Genomic DNA, 20,181 nt, shown 5'->3' with positions numbered 1-20,181 from the left:
ATAAGCGGTTCGGCCATCCCGATTCAAAGATGATTAAGTATTTGACATATATTGAAGAACTAGAAGATTCTTCAAGAATTTATCTTTGTTGCTTGTTCTCATGATAAGTTGATTATACTAGCTAATGTTGGGATTGAATTTCCTAAATTCTGAATTTTTTTTTATAAAAGGTGAATATGGGCCCGTTCACCTGTTATGTGATGTCTTAAATAGATGCATCGATAAGACGGTCACATGTGTGTTTATTGTTAACCCGCAGTTTGACATATGCAAAGTTACTTGCTCAAAATAATTGAGTTGAGAGAACAATTTTCAGATTATGTAATCAAGATAATTCATCTTGTTAATGTTGATTTATATCAAAGCTGGTTTGGCGTTGAATGCCTCCGATAAATAGCTAAACCATTGCTTATGAGAACAAAGCTTCATATGTTGGTCTAAGATATGATGTATTGTATACAACATCACTTGTATGCTTCAGACCAATAAATTATGTTAAATTCTCTCCTCACAATTGGTTCAGGGTTAGGAACCAAATATTTCCATCTAACAGTTTTATATGTGTGGTATATGATTAATTAATCTACCATGATGCACAAAGATGGATTCCCCCAAAGAAGATGGATATATATATATATATATATATATATATATATATATATGTTAGTTTTTCTAACATAAGGGGGAGAGAATAAGCAGCTGAGGAATATGTTATGAATTATCATTAGTATGATCCTCATTCAAAAGATAATTCAACTCAAATGCTAGAAGCATTTGCTGACCCAAAATTAATTTCTAATTTCAGCTGCAAAATGCTCCTATTAAATTCATGTCCCTGAAGGACAGAGTCTATAGCATGCATGAAGCGTGGTAGACTAATCGGTTCCAAATGCAATAATCATTGAAAAGAAAGAGGAGAAAATGATCAATGATCATTATAAGGAGGCAATGTGCTCTTGAAGAGCCTACGACATAACACTTTATGAAACCTTATGAGAGGTCAGGTACCTAAAAATAATGGAAGTGATGAGATCTCAATAAGTTATGTCCTATTGCAAACCGATACAAGATAATATATCGTCGACGATATCTTTGGTACAATATAGCGCAATATTGTAAAAGGTTGTGAGGATCTAAATTCTACGTCTATTAAAGCATGCTAACGTAGAAATTATTATCAAGTGAAATGATGCATCTTGGTATGTGTAAAGCTTATTGGACATTTTGTTCAGACACCAGAAGATGTCACATATTTAAATAGAAATAGATGTTGTCACAGCCTATATTAATTACTTGACCAAATTATATGAAAATTCCTGAAGAATTTTAAATGCCTGAAGCATACACAAGTTGTAGAAATTTGTTCATTATTCTTATATGAATTAAATCAAGCAAGGTGAATGTGATTTAATCACCTTAATGAATGTTTAATGACTAAGGGCTATTTATCCCTACGTATTTGTGAAAATCAAAATCTGTGATATTGTTTGTGCAAGTTGATGACTTAAGAATTATGGAAACTCTTGAAGAGTTTTCAAAAGAAATATATTATCTGTTGAAAGAAGTTGAAATGAGAAACTTGCAAGATTTTTTGGTCCTGAAGTGTCATATCTTTATGCAATTGATGTATTAATATATTTTGCTATGACTATGAGGGATTATGATCATATGATTTTGTTTTACATGATAGTCAAATCATATAAAGGTAACATCTGTTTATAAAGCAAGTCAGAAATGCACTTGGAGTGATTTCAATAATATTATATACCAATGCAACTCTATCCAAAGACTGAAGATGCAGCAGCATACATAGCCCAACTAAAAAGCAGATTCATAAAAGCTCAAGGCATGTTTCATCAAAGTTGTTCTTCACACACCAGCTCCAGAAGAATGGTGATATCAACATGCAAGAGATTTGTTCGAACAATAATATGACTGATTTATTCACCAAGTCTCTAGCAACTGCAACTTTCGAGAAGATGGTGCATAAGATTGAGATGTGAAGATTCAAGTTTTTGGATTGAAGTTCTCATCAGGGGGAGTTAATACGCGCTGTACTCTTTTTCCCTTTCAAGGTTTTTGTCCCACTGGGTTTTTCCTTGTAAGGTTTTTAATGAGGCAACCAAATAGCGTGTTATTAGAAATGTGTACTCTTTTTCCTTCACTAGAATTTTTCCCACTGGGTTTTTCTAGTAAGGTTTTAACGAGGCACGTTATCTATCAAATAGACATTCAAGGGAGAGTGTTATAAATATTATTTATTATTATGGATGTCTATCTTTAGGAGAAATATTAGAGTTAATGACTTTGGGATCAAGTCACTTTTCCCCTATAAATATAGAGGTTCTCCTTCATTGTAAATCAATCCCTAACAATATAAATAAAGAATTCCTCTCTCTTCTCTCTTTCTCTACAATATTATTCTTGCTTGCTTTATTATTTTATAACAGTATTTGTATATTGAGAAGAACGAACTACGGAACTAGCTGGAGAGAGAGAGAGAGAGAGAGAGTTTTGTATTTTAGACATTATTTTTGAGAATTACAAAAATATATACAGGATAAAATAGTAAAATTTGTTGTTAAACTAAAAATATTTATTAGCTAAAATATTATAAGTTTGGTGTGACCAACTTACAACAATTTTTTTTAGTTTATAAACACTTTTAATATTACCAAACACGAAGATAAAAAAAAAAATACATATAAACTAAATTGATCAATTTATAAACTAATCGATCCGAATCTGGCCTCTACCAACAAGACTTAATCTAAAGTGAGATCAATCACCACATTTTAGCAAAATCAATATTTTTGATTTTGTGGGCTATCACTATTATAGCATTTAACTTTTGGAGTGGTTTGCCAGACGTTGATGTAAATATAGTCTAGTCGGTACAATGTACATGCTTCACAACTTACGCTAGAAAACAAATTAAGAGTTTTAAGACTTGACTTTTGAGTGAGAAGGTCTAAGATTTTGTCTGATTAGATGCATGACATCTTTAACATGTAGAACGTAATGTTTCATAAAAAATAAGAAAAAGTTTTAAAATTGGAAACGTTTGGGGACCGTTGTCTTCCTTCTGAATATGATCGATAGGTAGTTAATTCTTGTAAAAGACTACTTCTTTAACGAACTCTTTGTACCTGGTCGGAGTTCAAAAGGGAATACATGTAATAGCTAGTACAAAAAAAAGGCTTAATTCATCTTCAGCACCTCAAACTTGGCTACACTCCAATTATGACTTATTTCAATTGAGCATCTAAACACATGAAAAGTGTTCCTATTTGATACTTTCGGTTCAAATTTTTGAATTCTTTTTGCGCATGATCTCAAATGCCCATTACGTATACGTAGATAAGTTAACTACTTAAAATATGTCATCTTATTTAGTTACACACAGCATCTTCAATTGGAATATGTCTGAGGTTTTACTGCAGGTTATTGAGACTAATTCATATAATTAAAGGAGGTTGCCTATTTTGGGGGGTTAACTTATCTACAACATGATCATTTGAGAACACACACACACAAAAAAAAAAAAAAAAAAAAAACAAAATTGAAACTGAAAGTTTCTAGTAAGAACACTTTATCATATCTTCATTTGCTTAACTAATTGAAAAAGACCAGTAATTCAAGTGTTTAAATATAATTTATTGACAATTTTGAGGGGTCATCTATGTATTAAGCCCAGAACAAAGTTCATTTGAACTCTTAAAAGGATGTACGTAAATTATTGTGTTCTTCGTGGACCGTGGTATTAAAGATATTCATTGAAAAAATAATTTTCCTAATCCAGGGCAATAAATTGCTTAAACTTAGAGAGAGTTTTTGAAAAAGCATGACTTTTTTTTTCTGGTGGTTGGGGTGGGGGTGGGGGGGGGGGGGGGGGTGGGGGGCGTGAATGTTATACTCTTACCAGATAGATAGTGTGTAAATATTTTTGTGTAATCTCATATCAAGAATTAGACTCCATAGTTTGCATCCTTTTCGTTCTTCTTTTTTTCTTTTTATTTAACTAGAAGCCATTTACACCAAATTTTCAGACTTTTCAAATCAGGTCAGCTGACCATCTTGTGGGATATTATTTCAATTTGCATTTGTTTACCAATTGTGGTCCAGATCTGGGTTTAAAGTCACGATCGATTTCATCAATACTCATTAACAACGAAAATTTCAGTAATATTCAACTTGAGTTGGCAAAATATCATTACTAATCAGCTCATATAATCGAAATAAAGTCTCTATAGCAAAGAATATTCAAAGTGCACCTACAGGCCCTTTGTGTGACCAAGAGAGTCGTTGCAGTAACTATAATACAGTGAGAAACATATTATTTGACCTCTATATATATATGTTGAAAGTATAAAAATATCTTTACACTATCAGATAGTCTAAAAATAATTAAATTAATTGTTCATAATATATATGAAACATGTTATAATAAGTTAAATTAAATTGATAGTATAAAAAATAAATTATATTCCAATGTATATAAGTTAAATACTAACATAAAATATTAAAAAATGCAGTACCCAGTCTTCAAGAGATTGACAAGAGGGATTATGAGAAGATCAGAGATGTCTTGTTTCAACGGTAGGCTAATTAGGAGTTCAACAAATTTGAAGAATCACAGTAATTGAGGTGTATTAAAAAAGGGAATCTCTTAAGATATTGGTGTCATGCCATGTTCAATTTAAAAATATAGTTCACTTAATTAATTACAGCAGCTCATTGATGACCAAGTTGGGAGGGGGGAAAGATGAAAGAAAAATAAAAATCAGGTGGACCTCATGATATATAAGTTATAATAGTTCAAAGACCTCTCCCTTACCACCAAACGTTGTTGTCAGATGTAAATACTCTTATATCCTTAATTAGAAGTTTCGGTTCGAATCATGTGAATGAAATTACTTTTAATAGATTGTACTTTTTCTCCAACGTAGAATTTCTTGATGCAAATACAGATTAATTGGGTCCAAGCGAGTACTGGACATCGGATTGGAAAAAAAAAATCTCTCTCTTGTTTGAGTTAGTTGCTACTATATAATGTTTATATCTGTGGCACTTAATAGGTACAGTTAGATCTTAGGTCAACGAGTCTTATTTAAAGGGTTGTGTTGTCATTACTCTCTTTCAAATTGGAAGTAATTTATCTGTTATTGAAAATTAATGAACAAATCTTCTAATTAAAATAGAGCATGATTAGATCCATATTGTCGAAATAATTCAACGTTATTAACGTTATAATACATTAATACTTTTGAGGGACAGATGTATTGAGTGTCAAGAATTGGAAAAGAAAAAGTCATAATCCTTTTTAATCTAATGCAATGTCAATTTCACTGTCTATTTTTTTTTTTAATTTCACTGTCAAATTAAATGAAAGATCTGGGGTTACGTGAGCTAAATTTTCATGCAATATGTCGAAAAACATATTTATTTGTAAAAAAGAGTGGTTAATTTTCTTGCGTCTTCATTGTAGAGTCACTTTTTCTCTCAAAAGGTCTTTCTTTGATCTCCTCATTGAGAAAAGAGTGATAAGGAAAAGAAGAAAAAAAGAGGTATGTCGGGATCGAAATAATGAGAGCGTCATGCCGAAATTTACAATTGCAAACCTTGAACGACGATAAATTGAACAGCAAAGAAAATATACTAAAAAGATAATATTAGAATATGGTTTGGTCAAGTGACCTACATATTAAAAAACCTAATTTAAAAGAAAGCATTAAAAACTATGGAGAGAATAATCTCACATAAACAAGACTCTTTAATGACTACATTGTGGATGCTATTGCATTTTTTTGTGTGAAGAAAGAATTCTTAATTATAGAAATACAAAACTTTTCCTCCAAGTAAGTATTAGTCAAATATGAAAGAGATTTTTTCTACCTAAGAAACCTTTTCCACCAAGAAAAGAATTCTAATTATGGTAGAAAATCTAAGCAAAACCCTAACAAATCTCCCGTTTTGGCCTGAATTTTCTTGACAAAACTTGATCCATCTTCTTCACATAATTTTCATCAGTGCTGCTTGCCATGGTTAAAAATATTATGTGGTAAAAATTGGTTTAAAAATATTTTGCTTTATTTTAAAAAATGTAGCAGCAGGGATGCTGAAATTATGGTTCAAATTAATCTCTACATGTAGTATTCCTGAATAAAATCTTCATTATCGTGATATTAGTTGCTTTTGATTTGAACCCGTCTTGAACATATCCTGAACATCGCCGAATCATTGGCTGAACCATTGGCGCTAATACCACTTGTTGGGATCGAAATAAACGATCGTCATGCGGAAGCTAATAATGCAAACCTTAAACGACGATAAATCAGACGACAAAAAAAACTATACTAAAAGAAGCATAATATTTAATATGGTTTGGCCAACTGGCCTACATATCAAATCAAAAACTAATATAAAAGAATGATGAAAACTATTGAAAGAATAATCTTCCAATAAACAAGATTCTTTAGTGACTATATTGTGGATGTTATTATATTTTTTGTGTGAAGAAAGAATCCTTAATTTATAGAAATACAAAACTTTTCCTCCAAGTAAGTATTAGTCAAATATGAAAAAGATCTTTTCCACCAAAAAAGGAATTCTAATTATGGTAGAAAATCTGGGCAAAACCCTAACAAGGTAGGTGTTACGGAATAACTTAAGCATTTTTTTAATGCTGATTTGGTTTAAGCCGTAATTAATTGTAGGTTCTTAATTCACTAAGAGGGGCGGTGGTGCCGTGGTGGGATAATAAAAAAAATTATCACATTTCTTGTTTATGTAAAAGACAAATAATGCACATTATGAATCCATTGATTTTGTGTAAATATTAGGTATATATAAGTAATTCATCGAATAATTAGAACTTCTTTATCTTTAGTCAGTCGTGTTCGACTTCTCAAAATGAAGAATCTTTCATATTAGAGAAGTACATGTTGTGCACCTATTAGCATGAATTAAGATTAATTGAATTAGTGCATTTTAGATATCTAATAGTAAAAAATTAAATATGAGAAGTGTTTTGTCTCTCCTTTTAGCTAATTAGCTCCATATCCTACGAATCTATCTGGTCACCGGCCATGGCAAATTAAGTTAACAGTATGATATCGTTGACCCTTTTGCGTGACCTTTCATTTCGTACAAAGCTTCAAAGTTCAAACTTATTACTACTAAACGAAGGACACAATTTCAAAATATATAACATAATGATATATATCAAGATCAGAGACAGCCAAAATATACGTTGTTTTCTCATAAAGTCTTCAAAACTCGTCTGTCACTAGCGTTGAATTTGAACTTCAACTGTTCTTTTTTTATTCTTTTTTTCTTCCATTCGTCAGGTCATCAACAGAGTGTGTATAGAATAACGAATATTATATACAAGATGATTGGCGGTCACTTCAAAAAATAAATTTAAAACTTTTGTGTGTAAGTATAGCGATAGGAGAAGACTTAGATTTAAGTGAATTTAATAATAATATTAGTTTGAAGACAAAGGGTCCTTTGAGGAAGCATTAGTACTATAACAAACCTTCAATAACTGTTCAAGAGTCCACCCAAAAAAGCTTTCAAATAAGCAAATGGAGAAAAAAATTGATAACTCCATCTCAGGAGCTACTGTAGCTAGAGAAGGCCATAATCATGATGAAGAAGATATCAGAAAAGCCTTAAAGGTAAGTCACTATCTCTATAAACCTTTTTCTTCATTCTATGTGCCGTTGATACCCAATTCATTTTTGATGTTTGAGGTCTCGTGTTTGAGCTCTACCAATAAAATTTATTTTGATTTGGTTCCTAAAGCGGTATCAGAAACTAAATGGGAAATCAAGAAACAAAATTATTTCGCTTTAGGAATTTGACCTCTACGTAGTTTTGGCAGAAAATTCATTAGTTTCCCAGATTTGTTTCGAGTCAACTATGAATTCTATCTCCAACGACTTAATTGCCACCCTTGTTTTTGAGTGTGTGTATTTTTGAACATATTTATTTCTGTTTAGATCAAATTGTTCAAAAGAAAATAAAGAGTCACTTAAATACTATTAAACATCCATCAGTGATGGGAGTTTGTGTATTAGATACCGTCAAGTACGAAATTGATTATCCTTCTTAATCAATCGATACTAAGTATATATTGCCTTTCATTTAATGTCAAAGCAGTAAAAGATCTGGCGTTTATTCAATTTCTATGAAATGCTTGGATTGAATTGGGAAAAAAAGTTCAAAAAACATATATATGAGAAGACGATTAGTTGTGTTTAGACATGAATTCGACACAGAAAAGTAAAAGTTGAATCGTTCTTTCACTTAAAATACTCATATCAAACAAATTCCAATGTTCAGCTGTATTTCAAATACCGAAGTTAAGTATTTGATATTGATATCAACAAATATTCACATATACTTTATTTGTAAATATGAAATATTAATTATGGCAAAACGAGCCTATATGGGAAAACAATGTTTGACTAAATTGTACAATTGTAAATGTAGGATGATGAATATAAGTCAGCCATAGCAGAAGTGAATGAAGTCAAACTAGAAAACGCAAGATTAAAGATGTTGCTTCAGCAAATAGAGAAGGATTACAATTCTCTCCAAACTCTCTTCTTCAATATTTGTCAACCAGATTCGAAGAAGAGTGTCAGCCCAACATGTACTCCCGAAAACATTGCAGATGAAGAAGAATCTGAACTGGTCTCACTTAGATTGGGGCGTAGTCCGAGTCCAAATGAGGCCAAGAAAGTTGATAAGAAAAGAAGCTACGACAAGACGAGAGAGGAATATCATTCTTGTAATCAGTCCAATGATGGGCTTAAACTTGGGCTGGACTACACTAGTGGAATATCTGAATCAGATATTATAAAGCCCAATATGGATCCAAGCCCTGTTAAGGTAGTAGGCCCAACTAGTGAAGTTGTCAAGACAATGAGAAGTGATGATGGAAGTGTCAAAAGAGCTGGTGATGATGAAGCTTCCCAACCTAATGTCAAGAGAGCTCGAGTATCAGTTCGGACAAAATGCGACTACCCAACAGTAAGTACAAAAATTCAACTACCAAAACTTATTGTCTAATATATTAGTGTCAGCTTTTTACAGAATAGGTGTGAGTTCAATTCTTGTTTTTCCTCATATCGGAGCATTGATTTAGTTTGAAGTCTAGTACAAAAGAATCTAGGTTTTTTATACAAAATTAGTTGATTAGATCAATTCCAAACTTTTATTCACCTTGATTTCTAACTTTCAAGGATACAAATTCATGCTTAGCATACTATCTAGACTTTTTACGTACAATTTATTTCACGTTATTTTTGTGAACCTTTTCACTTAAATAACCTTTTCACTTCATGTAGGAACTCACTAGGAGGGAAAAGATGATTAAGAAATGAATTTAAGTTACATTTTTTACACATAAGAGATCTGAAAAAAAATACATAAGAGATCTGAAACAAGCCATTTTCTTCTATTCAAATTGTAAGAGGGCAAGAGATCTCATTTCCTCTATATATGGTTAGTGCACAAAAATTAAATTCCAGTAGAGAAATGATGAGGACCGCTTGTTTCTTAGGCTTTTGCCTTTGTTTTCTTTTGCAGAGGCAGAGCTAGTGCATAGGTTTGAATTCCGAACTCGAACTCATAAAGTTTAAATTCTGAATTCACTTCTAGTTTCTTGCATGCTCGTCCATTTAGTTTTGACTACATATTTTCTTCCACACCCTATTTCCTTTTTTCCCGTTCATAACATTTGGAGCTCATGATTACTCTATTGATGGCAGATAAACGACGGTTGTCAATGGAGGAAATATGGACAAAAGATATCTAGAGGTAACCCGTGTCCACGATCATATTATCGGTGCTCAGTCGCTCCATTATGCCCGGTGAGAAAACAAGTCCAACGATGTCTCGAAGACATGTCCGTTTTGATCACAACTTATGAAGGAACACATAATCATTCACTTCCAATTGAGGCAACTGCCATGGCCTCTACCACTTCTGCTGCAGCTTCTATGCTTCTTTCTGGCTCATCATCAAGTTCTCAATCAGCAAAAGATATCAGAAATTTGCCTAATATTTCGAAAACAACGCCTCTCTACTTATCCAATTCGTCTTCGAATCCATTTCCCACCATCACGTTAGACTTCACCACATTCCCAACCACTTCATCATTCACTAGTTTCAACTTTCCTTCCAATTTCCAATCCGGCTCGGGATTTCTTTCAAACAGCTTGAACTTTTCCTCGCCCGAGTCGGCCACAATACCCGAAATTTTAGGCAGTGGGGGTCTAAATTATGATTCTACTAGTACATTACCGTATCACAAGAACCTTTTAAACACTGGCTCAACCCAAAAACAATTTGACCAAACATTTATTGGAAAGGATAATAATAACACTAGTTGTAATAAATTGAAGGAGGATTCTTCTCAGCAGGCACTAACTGAAACGTTGACAAAGGCAATTACCTCAGATCCTAGCTTTCAATCAGTGCTAGCTGCTGCTATTTCATCAATGGTTGGTGCCGCCAAAACCTGAATTGAAGATTTGATGAGAAAATTCAGTTTAGTGAAGTAGACATATTTTAATTAGACATTTTTTTGTCCTTTGATAAAGTTTGCTACATATATACCCAAATGTAAACTCTTTGACCATTTTTTTTTTTCCTTAATCACAATGACTTTTAATCTTAGACCTTATTATATGAATGGTGCTGTTGGGCCTTGCTACACAGTTTTTGCCCCTTTCAGGTCACAAAAGAAGTTACACCTCTAGCTGGAGATTGATTGGATTAGCCTTTTTCACTCATGACTTAAACTTCACACAACCTTTTTCTGAAATCATATTGATGAGCTTTACTTCATGGTAATTAGCCAAGCAATCTTTTAGCTAGATTTTTCTTCTTCTTGATAACTGTGGTGTCCGAGCCAGCTTGCGCACGTCTCGACTAATTTCACCGGATACTTGTCACATCCCACCAGTAACAGGTATCAAGTAACTCTGTCCACCAAGACTAGAACAGATGGGAAGAAATCACTTAGTGTTTTTTGTCTCTGCTAGAATTTGAACCTGAGAAGTGAGACCTCTTGGTTCCCAGAGGCATTACTGTCTTATCTTTGAAGAAGTAATTTTGATATGCATGGTCTATTATTACTCTTAAAAAACTCTGTCGATACATTGGTACTACACTAAATGAAAGATAAAACTTACATATACAATGTGTACCGTATAACTTTTTAATTATGGCCGAAGTAGATTCTTTTTTTGTTTGTTTCTTTGCAAGGATTGTGACAGTACTGTATCTAGAAAGAATTTTTATCCACCCAAACTTAATTTCTTTCCCTCAAATTGCACAAATACGACTCTATCACTTCACTAACAAATTATAGTTTTAAAGTTCTTGATGGAACTGTCTCCTTTTAAGCAGTTGGTTGTGAGTTGGTGTGACAATAGAAGTAATCATGATGAATCACTATTAATCTCCTTAGGATATATCTCATAGGAATGAATATAAAATATTTATATTTGTTCCCGAACTTTTTTTTTTTTTTTTTTTTTTTTTTTTTTTTTTTGTGGTACAGATTTCGGAAACTTTTGGTTCAATAGTAAAAATTGCAACATTATGTTTATATAAGAGGTACATTCCACCCCCACCTCCGCACCCACCACCACCCCCACAACTACCCTCCACCGCCCCACCACCCACCCAACCATCACCACCCCCACCACCTACTTATTTTTTAAAGTTCCTATTTTATCCTTTATTCTAGTTTTATTAATATATATAAACTAGTTCGTAATTAAGGATTAAGGATATTTTAGTAAACTTGCACATTATTATACAGTACCATGTAATCAAACCAAACAACAAAAATGTTATTAAACCACAACAAATATACCTCTATCCAAATACTCTATTCACTAATGCAATACCATACCATACCATAAGTACATTGCATGGGGAAACCTACCAGGGCGGCCAGTTATCCATCTCAAATTCAAAAACCGTCCCCTATCTTTCAAATTATTGCCGCTTTTTCCTTCAGGTATATCAATCTCCATTGCACCTATGCTTTTCTGCATAATTCACGTGATTGGTTTATGTGTTGTGCGGTTTTTTCACATCAACCTTATTGAATTGAATTGACATTTTTTTTTCTTTATGCGAGCCGATACTCTTAGTTATTGCTTGATATTGAGGCGTAGTTGTTGTAATACTCTTTGTTAAACTTCTTTCCGGGGATCTAGAGCTACATCTTTCGTCCTCTTTGTTTTGCCTTGACTAAATTTTGTAGCGTTACATTGCCTCATGCCCTCATATATAGACCTGTATAGTTTTGTGGCAAATTGCCAGGCACGTGCGGCTCGCACATTATAGTTGAAAAATTAACATAATATACATGTATATGTCTTTACTATGTTTACACAATGTAATTGAATATTTTTAAATGTACTCCCTGCTTACCAATTTGTTTGATGTAGTTTGACTAAATACCAAGTTTAGGAAAGAAAGGTAGTTTGTTTGACACAAACTAATCCAAACACCACCTAAATATGAACAAACCACTAAAATCCCTTGTAACAGACAATTTGTGGGGATGCAACAAGTAATCTCAGTGACAACTGGGAGTGTTAAAGTTAAGTATATTCCACATTTAGAAAGGTACAGTTTTCTTCGAAAGATATCTAAAGAAATTGAGACTCAGAGAGTATGTATTTATACAAAGTCCATATCCATTGTCACAGAAAAAGTAGTGAGTGCAGTGGCATTATATACTATGGAGCCACTAGTTTAAAATGTTGGATCTGCCTATTGGTCACAGAGGGGAAATTGTGTTATATTTCTTAGCTTTTACTCTTGGAAAATGAGGCTATTTTTAAATTAAAAAAAAATCTGTGTTCCTGTATTGTAGTTTGTTAATTAGACAATGAGGATGTCAACACCGGCGAGGGAGAGATTGATGAGGGATCTCAAGCGGTTACACCAGGATCCTCCTGCTGGCATCAATGGTGCACCTGTTGACAACAATATTATAATGCTATGGAATGTTGTTATATTCGGGTATGACATCTGGAATTGAATGAAAATCATGGTTCCATAACTATTTGAACTTGGTAGCTATTGTTCTTCTGCCCTACAGCTTTTCTTTTCTTTTTTCCCTTGAAATGCAATCCCGATGACACTCCATGGGATGGAGGTGAGACAATGTTGCTCTGTGACTACCTTTGGTTTGTGATAGGAATCGAAACCTTATTGTTGAGTATCACTTCGGCATAAATATGCTTCCTGAGACTTAGTTATGCCTTGGAACTTGCTGTTTCCTTTCCTGCTTTTGTTTTGGTAAATCTGTGTGATTTATGAACAAATAAAGTGCCCTTTAACTAGCACATCGGAAAGTTAGCTGCATCTATGAACAATTATTGTGTGGATATGGTCGAATTTGTGTTGCGTAATTGTAATACAGGGATCTTTGTATGTGCTTTGCTTTGTGGCTTTAATGCTGGGATTTTCTTGTTTTATCCTCTCAGTGAAGAAGGTATTCTAGGATAGGTAGTGCGTTCATAACCAGTGCCCTTTGCTGTGTTAGATATTCCTATAGCCTTATGCGGATGGTTAGAGCAATTGATCCTTTTCTTATATTTCACTGTCTCATTAGTAGCTTTCTAGTTTCATGTCAATCTCTGTGGTCATTACATTTGCTGTGTTAGATATTCCTATAGCCTTATGCGGATGGTTAGAGCAATTGATCCTTTTCTTATATTTCACTGTCTCATTAGTAGCTTTCTAGTTTCATGTCAATCTCTGTGGTCATTACATTTGCTGTTTCCTTTTCCTCTTCCATTTACTTCTTCCAATAAAGTGAAGCATCAGGGGTTTGTCTAATTTGTTTGGACAACTGCTTGTACAATTTGTAGATATCTTCGCCCAACTTTGACTGTTATGTTATGTTGTTTGCTTACACTTCAATTTACAGAGGATTATCCTAACAAGCCACCAAGAGTGCGCTTTATCTCCAGAATGTTCCATCCAAATAGTAAGTAGCTCAAGTAAATCTACCCCCACCTTTTTTCTCTACTCCTCTTTGTTCTTAGCAAAATTGTAATCCTTAGAGAGGGTAATACCGTTCACTATATAAATTCTTATGGGAGGATAAAATCTAGTCACATTTTCTCTCGTACAGATGTATATATGTGTGTGTTTGTGTATGCGTACTGTTATGTATGGGAGGGCAACGTTGGTAGGTGTAAATCATTGCAGCATTGTCAAGCCTTCCGCAAAAACAAAAATAATTAAGACTCAATTTAAAGCTGGTTGACGCAATTCTAAGCTAGTTGGGATGCTATATAAATCATCACTATCCATTTTGTTTCATTTAGACACGTCTCGTTTCAATATACAGCAAATTAGGCTCTCAGACCCTACAAGTTCTCTCTCATTTTCTATTGATGTACAAATATTCAACAAGATCAAATAGACTCCTAAACAAATATTGGACTAATGTGACTATACCAACAAAATTAAGTCTTGATCGCAACTAGTTGGTAATGCTTTGATAGATCTTTTTCTACCATTGTACTCTTATGTTTTGCTAAGTTTGCATGACTTCGAAAAGATTATTAGTCTTTTGAAACAACTTCCTTCCATATAAGTTTAGGTCTATCTCATCCCCTTTGACACTATTGACCATCATGGTTTCATGCCTGATCTGCGCATTTCTAGGCAGACATGACAAAACATCTCAAATGAACTTCTCTTATTTTATCCTATATGTGCTGCTTGCACTTTTCACAAATATATGTAATTATTTCTAACTCCAATTGTTTCTAGTTTCTATCTGTTTTTGCACATTCAGCTAATCCAAGATCTCCATCTCCAATCGATGTTTTTGCCTCTCATTTTTTCCAGTATTACATAGCATTAGTTTGTTTTTCTACTTTTTCGTACTGCATGCAAAGTATAGTTTTGCTGATCTCTTATGCCTTTCCTTATTGTTGCTCAGTTCATGCAGATGGAAGTATTTTCTTGGACACCTTGCAAAATCAATGGAGTCTTCTATATGACGTCGCTGCTATACTTACCTCAATACAGGTATTATAAGATGTTCTGCTTTCTAGCTGTGAATTCCATTTTCTTACTTTAGATTTTGCACTGTTAGTCCATCACTATTGAGGACATAATGTTTTCATTGGTCAGTAGGCTGGTGATCTCCTGCTAATGAACACACACATACATTTTGAACGAGTTTCATTTCCTTCACCATTTCTCTGTTTAGACTTGTTCTATTTTTTATTTTTTATTTTGGATGCCTCTATTATTTCAGATCAGTCAAGAATGCAGGAGGTACCTGGTGGATTAGGCGACGTTCATGCAAGTTGACTAGACATCACCTTTATAACATTAATGATAAATAATAACATATTAAATTGAACATATGAATAGAGGAAGAAAAGAAGCATCAATAGAAATGCACTAAAGCAGACTGGTTCTTGTTTGTTGCTCTTAAGATAACATAGATCGTAGATGTGTTCCCGAGTGATACTATTTTTGATGCCGCTCAACAAGTTTTCAGTTCTCTTGAGATTACTAGTAGGCTATGAAATTTATTTTTGAACATGCGCGTGTAGTTCTGATAATCTAGCCCACAGAATCAAGTCTTTCTTCATGTTCTCTAACCTTATTTGTTACTATAAGCAATTCCTTGCACGAGTTCAATTCTCATGTAAGAAGTACTCTCAATAGTTGCAGGTATTTACATAATTGCTATGTATTTCCCCTTGGTTAGTGAGTAAGTTGCTTTTTCCGGCTGTGATTTATCTCAGCATTTCTTAATTCAATTGGTGGTTATATTGTTCTCCTTTTTGTTAAATCTTCAAAAAAGTAAGTAGATTACAGCTGATGATAGACAACATAAATAAAGTCAATTCTTATAATTAACTGGATCAAAAAAATCACTAGCATTTTTCAGCATCTTCTAGCTGAAAGAAAGCAATCCGTGCAAGTATACCGTAAGCATTTATGCTGGTAAATCCATGATATGTGGCTTTTCCTAGTCCAGTCTTTACTCTGTGATCCAAACCCTGTCTTCTCAGCTAATGCAGTAGCAGCACACCTGTTCGGTGTGAATAAGCGCGTCTTCAACAGGAAGGTGCGTGAAATAGTTGAGCAAAGCTGGACAGAAGACTAACTTCTCTGTTGCTAAATATATTACATGGCATTCCCCTGATCGAGTTGTCTGAGTTAAACTAAGATTTTTCAATGTTTTCGCTACATGAAATGTTGTCTTTTTTGGTTCTGTTAAGAGCTCTGATTTTCTTCTTCTTGACTATGAGTAGAGCTGTCAATATGGGCTTGGCCCGCGAGGCCAGCCCAACCCAATCCTTTATTTAAGTAGGGTTGGGCTAAGAATCTTTAGCCCATATAGAAGTGAGGCCCAAAAGCCCAGCCTTTCTTGGCCCGCCGGCCTCAAGGGTTGGGCTGGATTAGCCCTTCAGGCTAGAAAAGAATAATAAATAAATAAATTTTAAAAAAATATATAAGTAAATTAAACAAAAAGATAAAAAGTAATGAGAAAAAAGAATGTACTTACTACTAAATAGTAATTACAAACTGGAGTAATACTTTTTAGTCTTAGAATTTATATTATGTTTAATTTCTTTTGAACGTGATTTGAATTAGTGATTAAAAATAATAATTTATATTTATTTTCTTGATATGGATTTGAGCGAGAATGGGTGGTAGAAGATTCTATTTTATATTGCAAAAGTTTCATGTCCAAATTGTACCAAAAATCACTTAGAAAATGTTATTTCGGAAGACGAAAAAATTTAAAGGACTGGCCCGTCCTAGCCCCCAGCCCGCTTAGGGCTGAGTTAGGCTACCATTTTGCAGGCCCTTCAATTAAAAGGGTCAGTCCGTCCTAATCCATTTAATTTTTTGACCCTTTAGGGCTGGGTTGGGTTGGGCCAGCCCATTTTGACAGTTCTAACTATGAGAAACTGTAAATATGATCTCTTGTATCCAATTGTGTGAATCTATATTCCCTTTAATTTTGAGGGGACTTCTATGAGGGAGAAAATATCTCATAGCAATATTTTTTCACTTGAAGTGCTATTGCTTATACATCTGTATTAGTAGTGTCACTTCAACCGAGTGAATACTAGGTAGAAGTGATCTACATGCACAACATGCACATTCTTTTTATACGCTAATGTTTGCCTTGTTACATATCATGACCACATATCATGACTTATGTCATGGATTCTTGATAAAAATTGGCATTTCGAGACTTTTAAATACCTTATTCATTTTATAATCTTTTTATACTTAAGCTAATAAATGCCATCACGTAAAATGAGACAAAGGGATTATGAATAATAGTCAGTTATTAACCAACAGAACATGTAAAGAAAAAGAAAGGAACAAGAAGGCTCCATATCTGAAGTAACATAAAAAACAAATGCAAGGAGAGAATCTTCCCTTTTTTTTCCTCTTTCCAAATTGTACTCCCATAGCCAGAGAAGTTGACCCCACACCACAAGGTCCTTATATTGCTCAGAACATGAATCTTTTTTATTATCTGCTTAGACAAATTATTATAATCTCTCCTCCATAGTGGTCCAACCTTGCACAAACAAAGTAAACAATACCTGTCTCTCTCAATAATGAAAATTAAAATACTAATAACAATTTCCAATTTCTTACAATGTCACTTTCAAGTCTTTCGTGATAATTCTGGTACAGTAACATATGTGCATTTCACTATACACACAATCAATTAATAAAAAATTGCAATAAGACCAAGAAAAAATGGTTTAATTTGAATAACTTCAAAAGAAACTAAAATTCAGTAAAAGTGTTGCTGCACTGGCAATGGCCAAAAATTAGTTTGATCTTCGACATTGGTGAACATGTTGCAAAATCCTTCTTCAGGGACAGTTTGTTCTATTTTATAATTAACTGTTGGGTAAACATCATGGTTGTTATGTGGACTGCTTGTTGATGATGTTCTTGTTGTGGTTCCAAGATTTACATCTATTATTGTACTGTTCTCATCACCACTTCCATTGTTCCAGTTAGACCCTTCGTTTTCTTTGTTCAGATTAAACAATATTGGTGTACCTCCAGCTGATTCTCTGTTCCTCAGAGTCAGTAACTGCAACTGCCATCAGAAATGATCAATACAAAATACAAAATTTAAAACATTGGGACTTGAAGTAGTCAGGAAAAAAAAAAGGGAAATAATTTTGTGTTGCACACGAGAAAGAAGTATAAGAAACTGATTTATTGCTGTGGCCTGACAATGTATAATTTCTTTGTGTCGTTTCATAAAATTACATGCAATAAAAGGTGTTTATGATTGCATGATCTAGTAATCTGACAAATAAAGCAAAAAAAATTTGCTATATAAGAGGTTAAATTACACTAACATAGTAATAATTCTTTATGTTATCAGTGTGTGTAACTTAAATCCACCATTAACTTAATAGAACTATAAGTGATTGTGGTTTAATTTCCAGAACGCCGATGATATTCAATGCCAGAAATCAAACTTAAACTGATTTCAGCTAAGAAGTCTTGGAAAATCATCTAAACATGCAATGTGGGGCAACTTACATATTTGATACTCCCTCCGTTTCACTTTATGTGATGTAAAGTTAGGAGAATGTTTAAATTTTACATATTAAAAACTACAATTGAAGTACAGTATGCCATGCAATTGAGGAAGTAATATGCAATTATACGTACCTCAGAGTGAAGTTTCTTGTTTTGAGTCTTGAGTGCATCATTATCAGCCTTAATTTTATCACACTGCCTCTTCAATATTTCGTAATCTTTCTCCAATTGCTTAGTCTTACACCTTGCCCTTCTGTTCTGGAACCAAATTGCAATCTGCCTGGGCTTCAACCCTAAAGCTCTAGCCAATTGCATTTTCCTCTCAGGCTCAAGTTTGTTACCAATCTCAAAACTTCTCTCAAGTGCCTTCACTTGCTCCATATTCAGCCTTCTCTTCTTCTCCCCAAGTAATTGTGAAGAGCCATCATCATCGGACATGTCTATGTCATCCGCTCGTGAATCTTGATGGTCGAATGACATTGCTCTCCTCATTAAAACCGATGAAATTCCTGCATCCGTCACAATATCCACAATAAACTAAAATGTCATCATACACAAGTGACGGATCTAGATTAGACGCAACATGCAAGACGCAGATGCAATGAGAAGTGAATAGGTTCAATTGAATCCATCTTTTTTTGACAAAAAGCACAGATATACGTGTGTGAAAAATAGCTAAATTTTCAACAACAAAAAAAATCTAATCTGACAATTTCAAAAGTGCGATATGCTCAGTGCTAAATTTCCAAAAATAATCAAATTCTGAATTTATAACTTTAACAATGGATTCATCACGAAAAAAATGAAATAATCGAACACATCAAGTATAAATTCTGAATCCGCCTTTATGTGGTGGAATTGACAGAACCCATGTTTTTAGCTTGGACTATGTATGTGTGGGGAAAAAAGTTACTCTAATACATATATGAAGAATAGAATTCATTGACTCTAAATCTTGAATTCATCACCATCTATATATAAAATACATTGAGTAGAGTGGGAGAGATAGAGAACCTTGAAATTCTTGATGAGGAGCACAAGAAGTGGGAAAGACACTAGGGAAGGAAGGAGGGAGGTCATTCTCTTCAGGTGCTGCAGGAACAAAAGCCATGGTACCGGTATTACTAAAAAGCATGTTATTATATCTACAGGGAGATAATCTTATGCACAAAGTAAACCAATTAAAGTCATATATCAACTATATATATATATAAAAATCTTATGTCTTGTTTCTTTTTTTCTTTTTCTTTTTTCTTTTTCTTTTTCTTCTTGTGATGGCTAATGGGGAGTTGTTAATAAGTGAGAAAGTCTAATGGAGGAGAGGTTTTGAAGTGGGAACATGGAAGGTGCCAAGGGGAACATTAACATGGGGTGGCAAGATGGCAACACTGGAAAGCCAGCGAAGTTTATTAATTATTTTTGTTAAGAATTAAGAGCACATAACGTGAAATGTTATTAAATTTATTATCACACAAATATTCTCCTTACTTGCAATGTGATGCCCTTTTATTTAATTTATTTTTCCTATGACTTGCGCTTTAGGTATCTAGATCACAAGTCCAACTT

General features: G+C 33.6%; 3 protein-coding genes across 3 annotated transcripts; 2 read left to right on the top strand and 1 right to left on the bottom strand.

Moving 5' to 3' along the window:
* The first annotated feature begins 7,239 nt into the window (after nucleotides 1-7,239).
* On the top strand, nucleotides 7,240-10,692 carry LOC132623604 (probable WRKY transcription factor 72). Its single transcript, XM_060338379.1, has 3 exons — nucleotides 7,240-7,682; nucleotides 8,500-9,042; nucleotides 9,783-10,692. Exons 1-3 carry the CDS (start codon nucleotides 7,590-7,592, stop codon nucleotides 10,536-10,538), a joined length of 1,392 nt encoding a protein of 463 aa, XP_060194362.1. The 5' UTR covers nucleotides 7,240-7,589; the 3' UTR covers nucleotides 10,539-10,692.
* Nucleotides 10,693-12,893: 2,201 nt separating this feature from the next.
* Nucleotides 12,894-16,186, top strand: LOC132623275 (ubiquitin-conjugating enzyme E2 2-like). Its single transcript, XM_060338010.1, has 5 exons — nucleotides 12,894-13,062; nucleotides 13,173-13,207; nucleotides 13,955-14,035; nucleotides 15,002-15,090; nucleotides 16,058-16,186. Exons 1-5 carry the CDS (start codon nucleotides 12,929-12,931, stop codon nucleotides 16,184-16,186), a joined length of 468 nt encoding a protein of 155 aa, XP_060193993.1. The 5' UTR covers nucleotides 12,894-12,928.
* Nucleotides 16,187-17,651: 1,465 nt separating this feature from the next.
* LOC132623600 (homeobox-leucine zipper protein HAT7-like) lies at nucleotides 17,652-20,150 on the bottom strand. Its single transcript, XM_060338376.1, has 3 exons — nucleotides 19,630-20,150; nucleotides 18,748-19,124; nucleotides 17,652-18,160 (listed from the first exon to the last, which is right to left on the bottom strand). Exons 1-3 carry the CDS (start codon nucleotides 19,748-19,750, stop codon nucleotides 17,846-17,848), a joined length of 813 nt encoding a protein of 270 aa, XP_060194359.1. The 5' UTR covers nucleotides 19,751-20,150; the 3' UTR covers nucleotides 17,652-17,845.
* Nucleotides 20,151-20,181: the final 31 nt, after the last annotated feature.

The sequence above is a fragment of the Lycium barbarum genome, chromosome 12, assembly GCF_019175385.1.
Source record: "Lycium barbarum isolate Lr01 chromosome 12, ASM1917538v2, whole genome shotgun sequence".
NCBI lineage: Eukaryota > Viridiplantae > Streptophyta > Magnoliopsida > Solanales > Solanaceae > Lycium > Lycium barbarum.
This window is presented reverse-complemented; position numbering and strand designations above follow the sequence as displayed.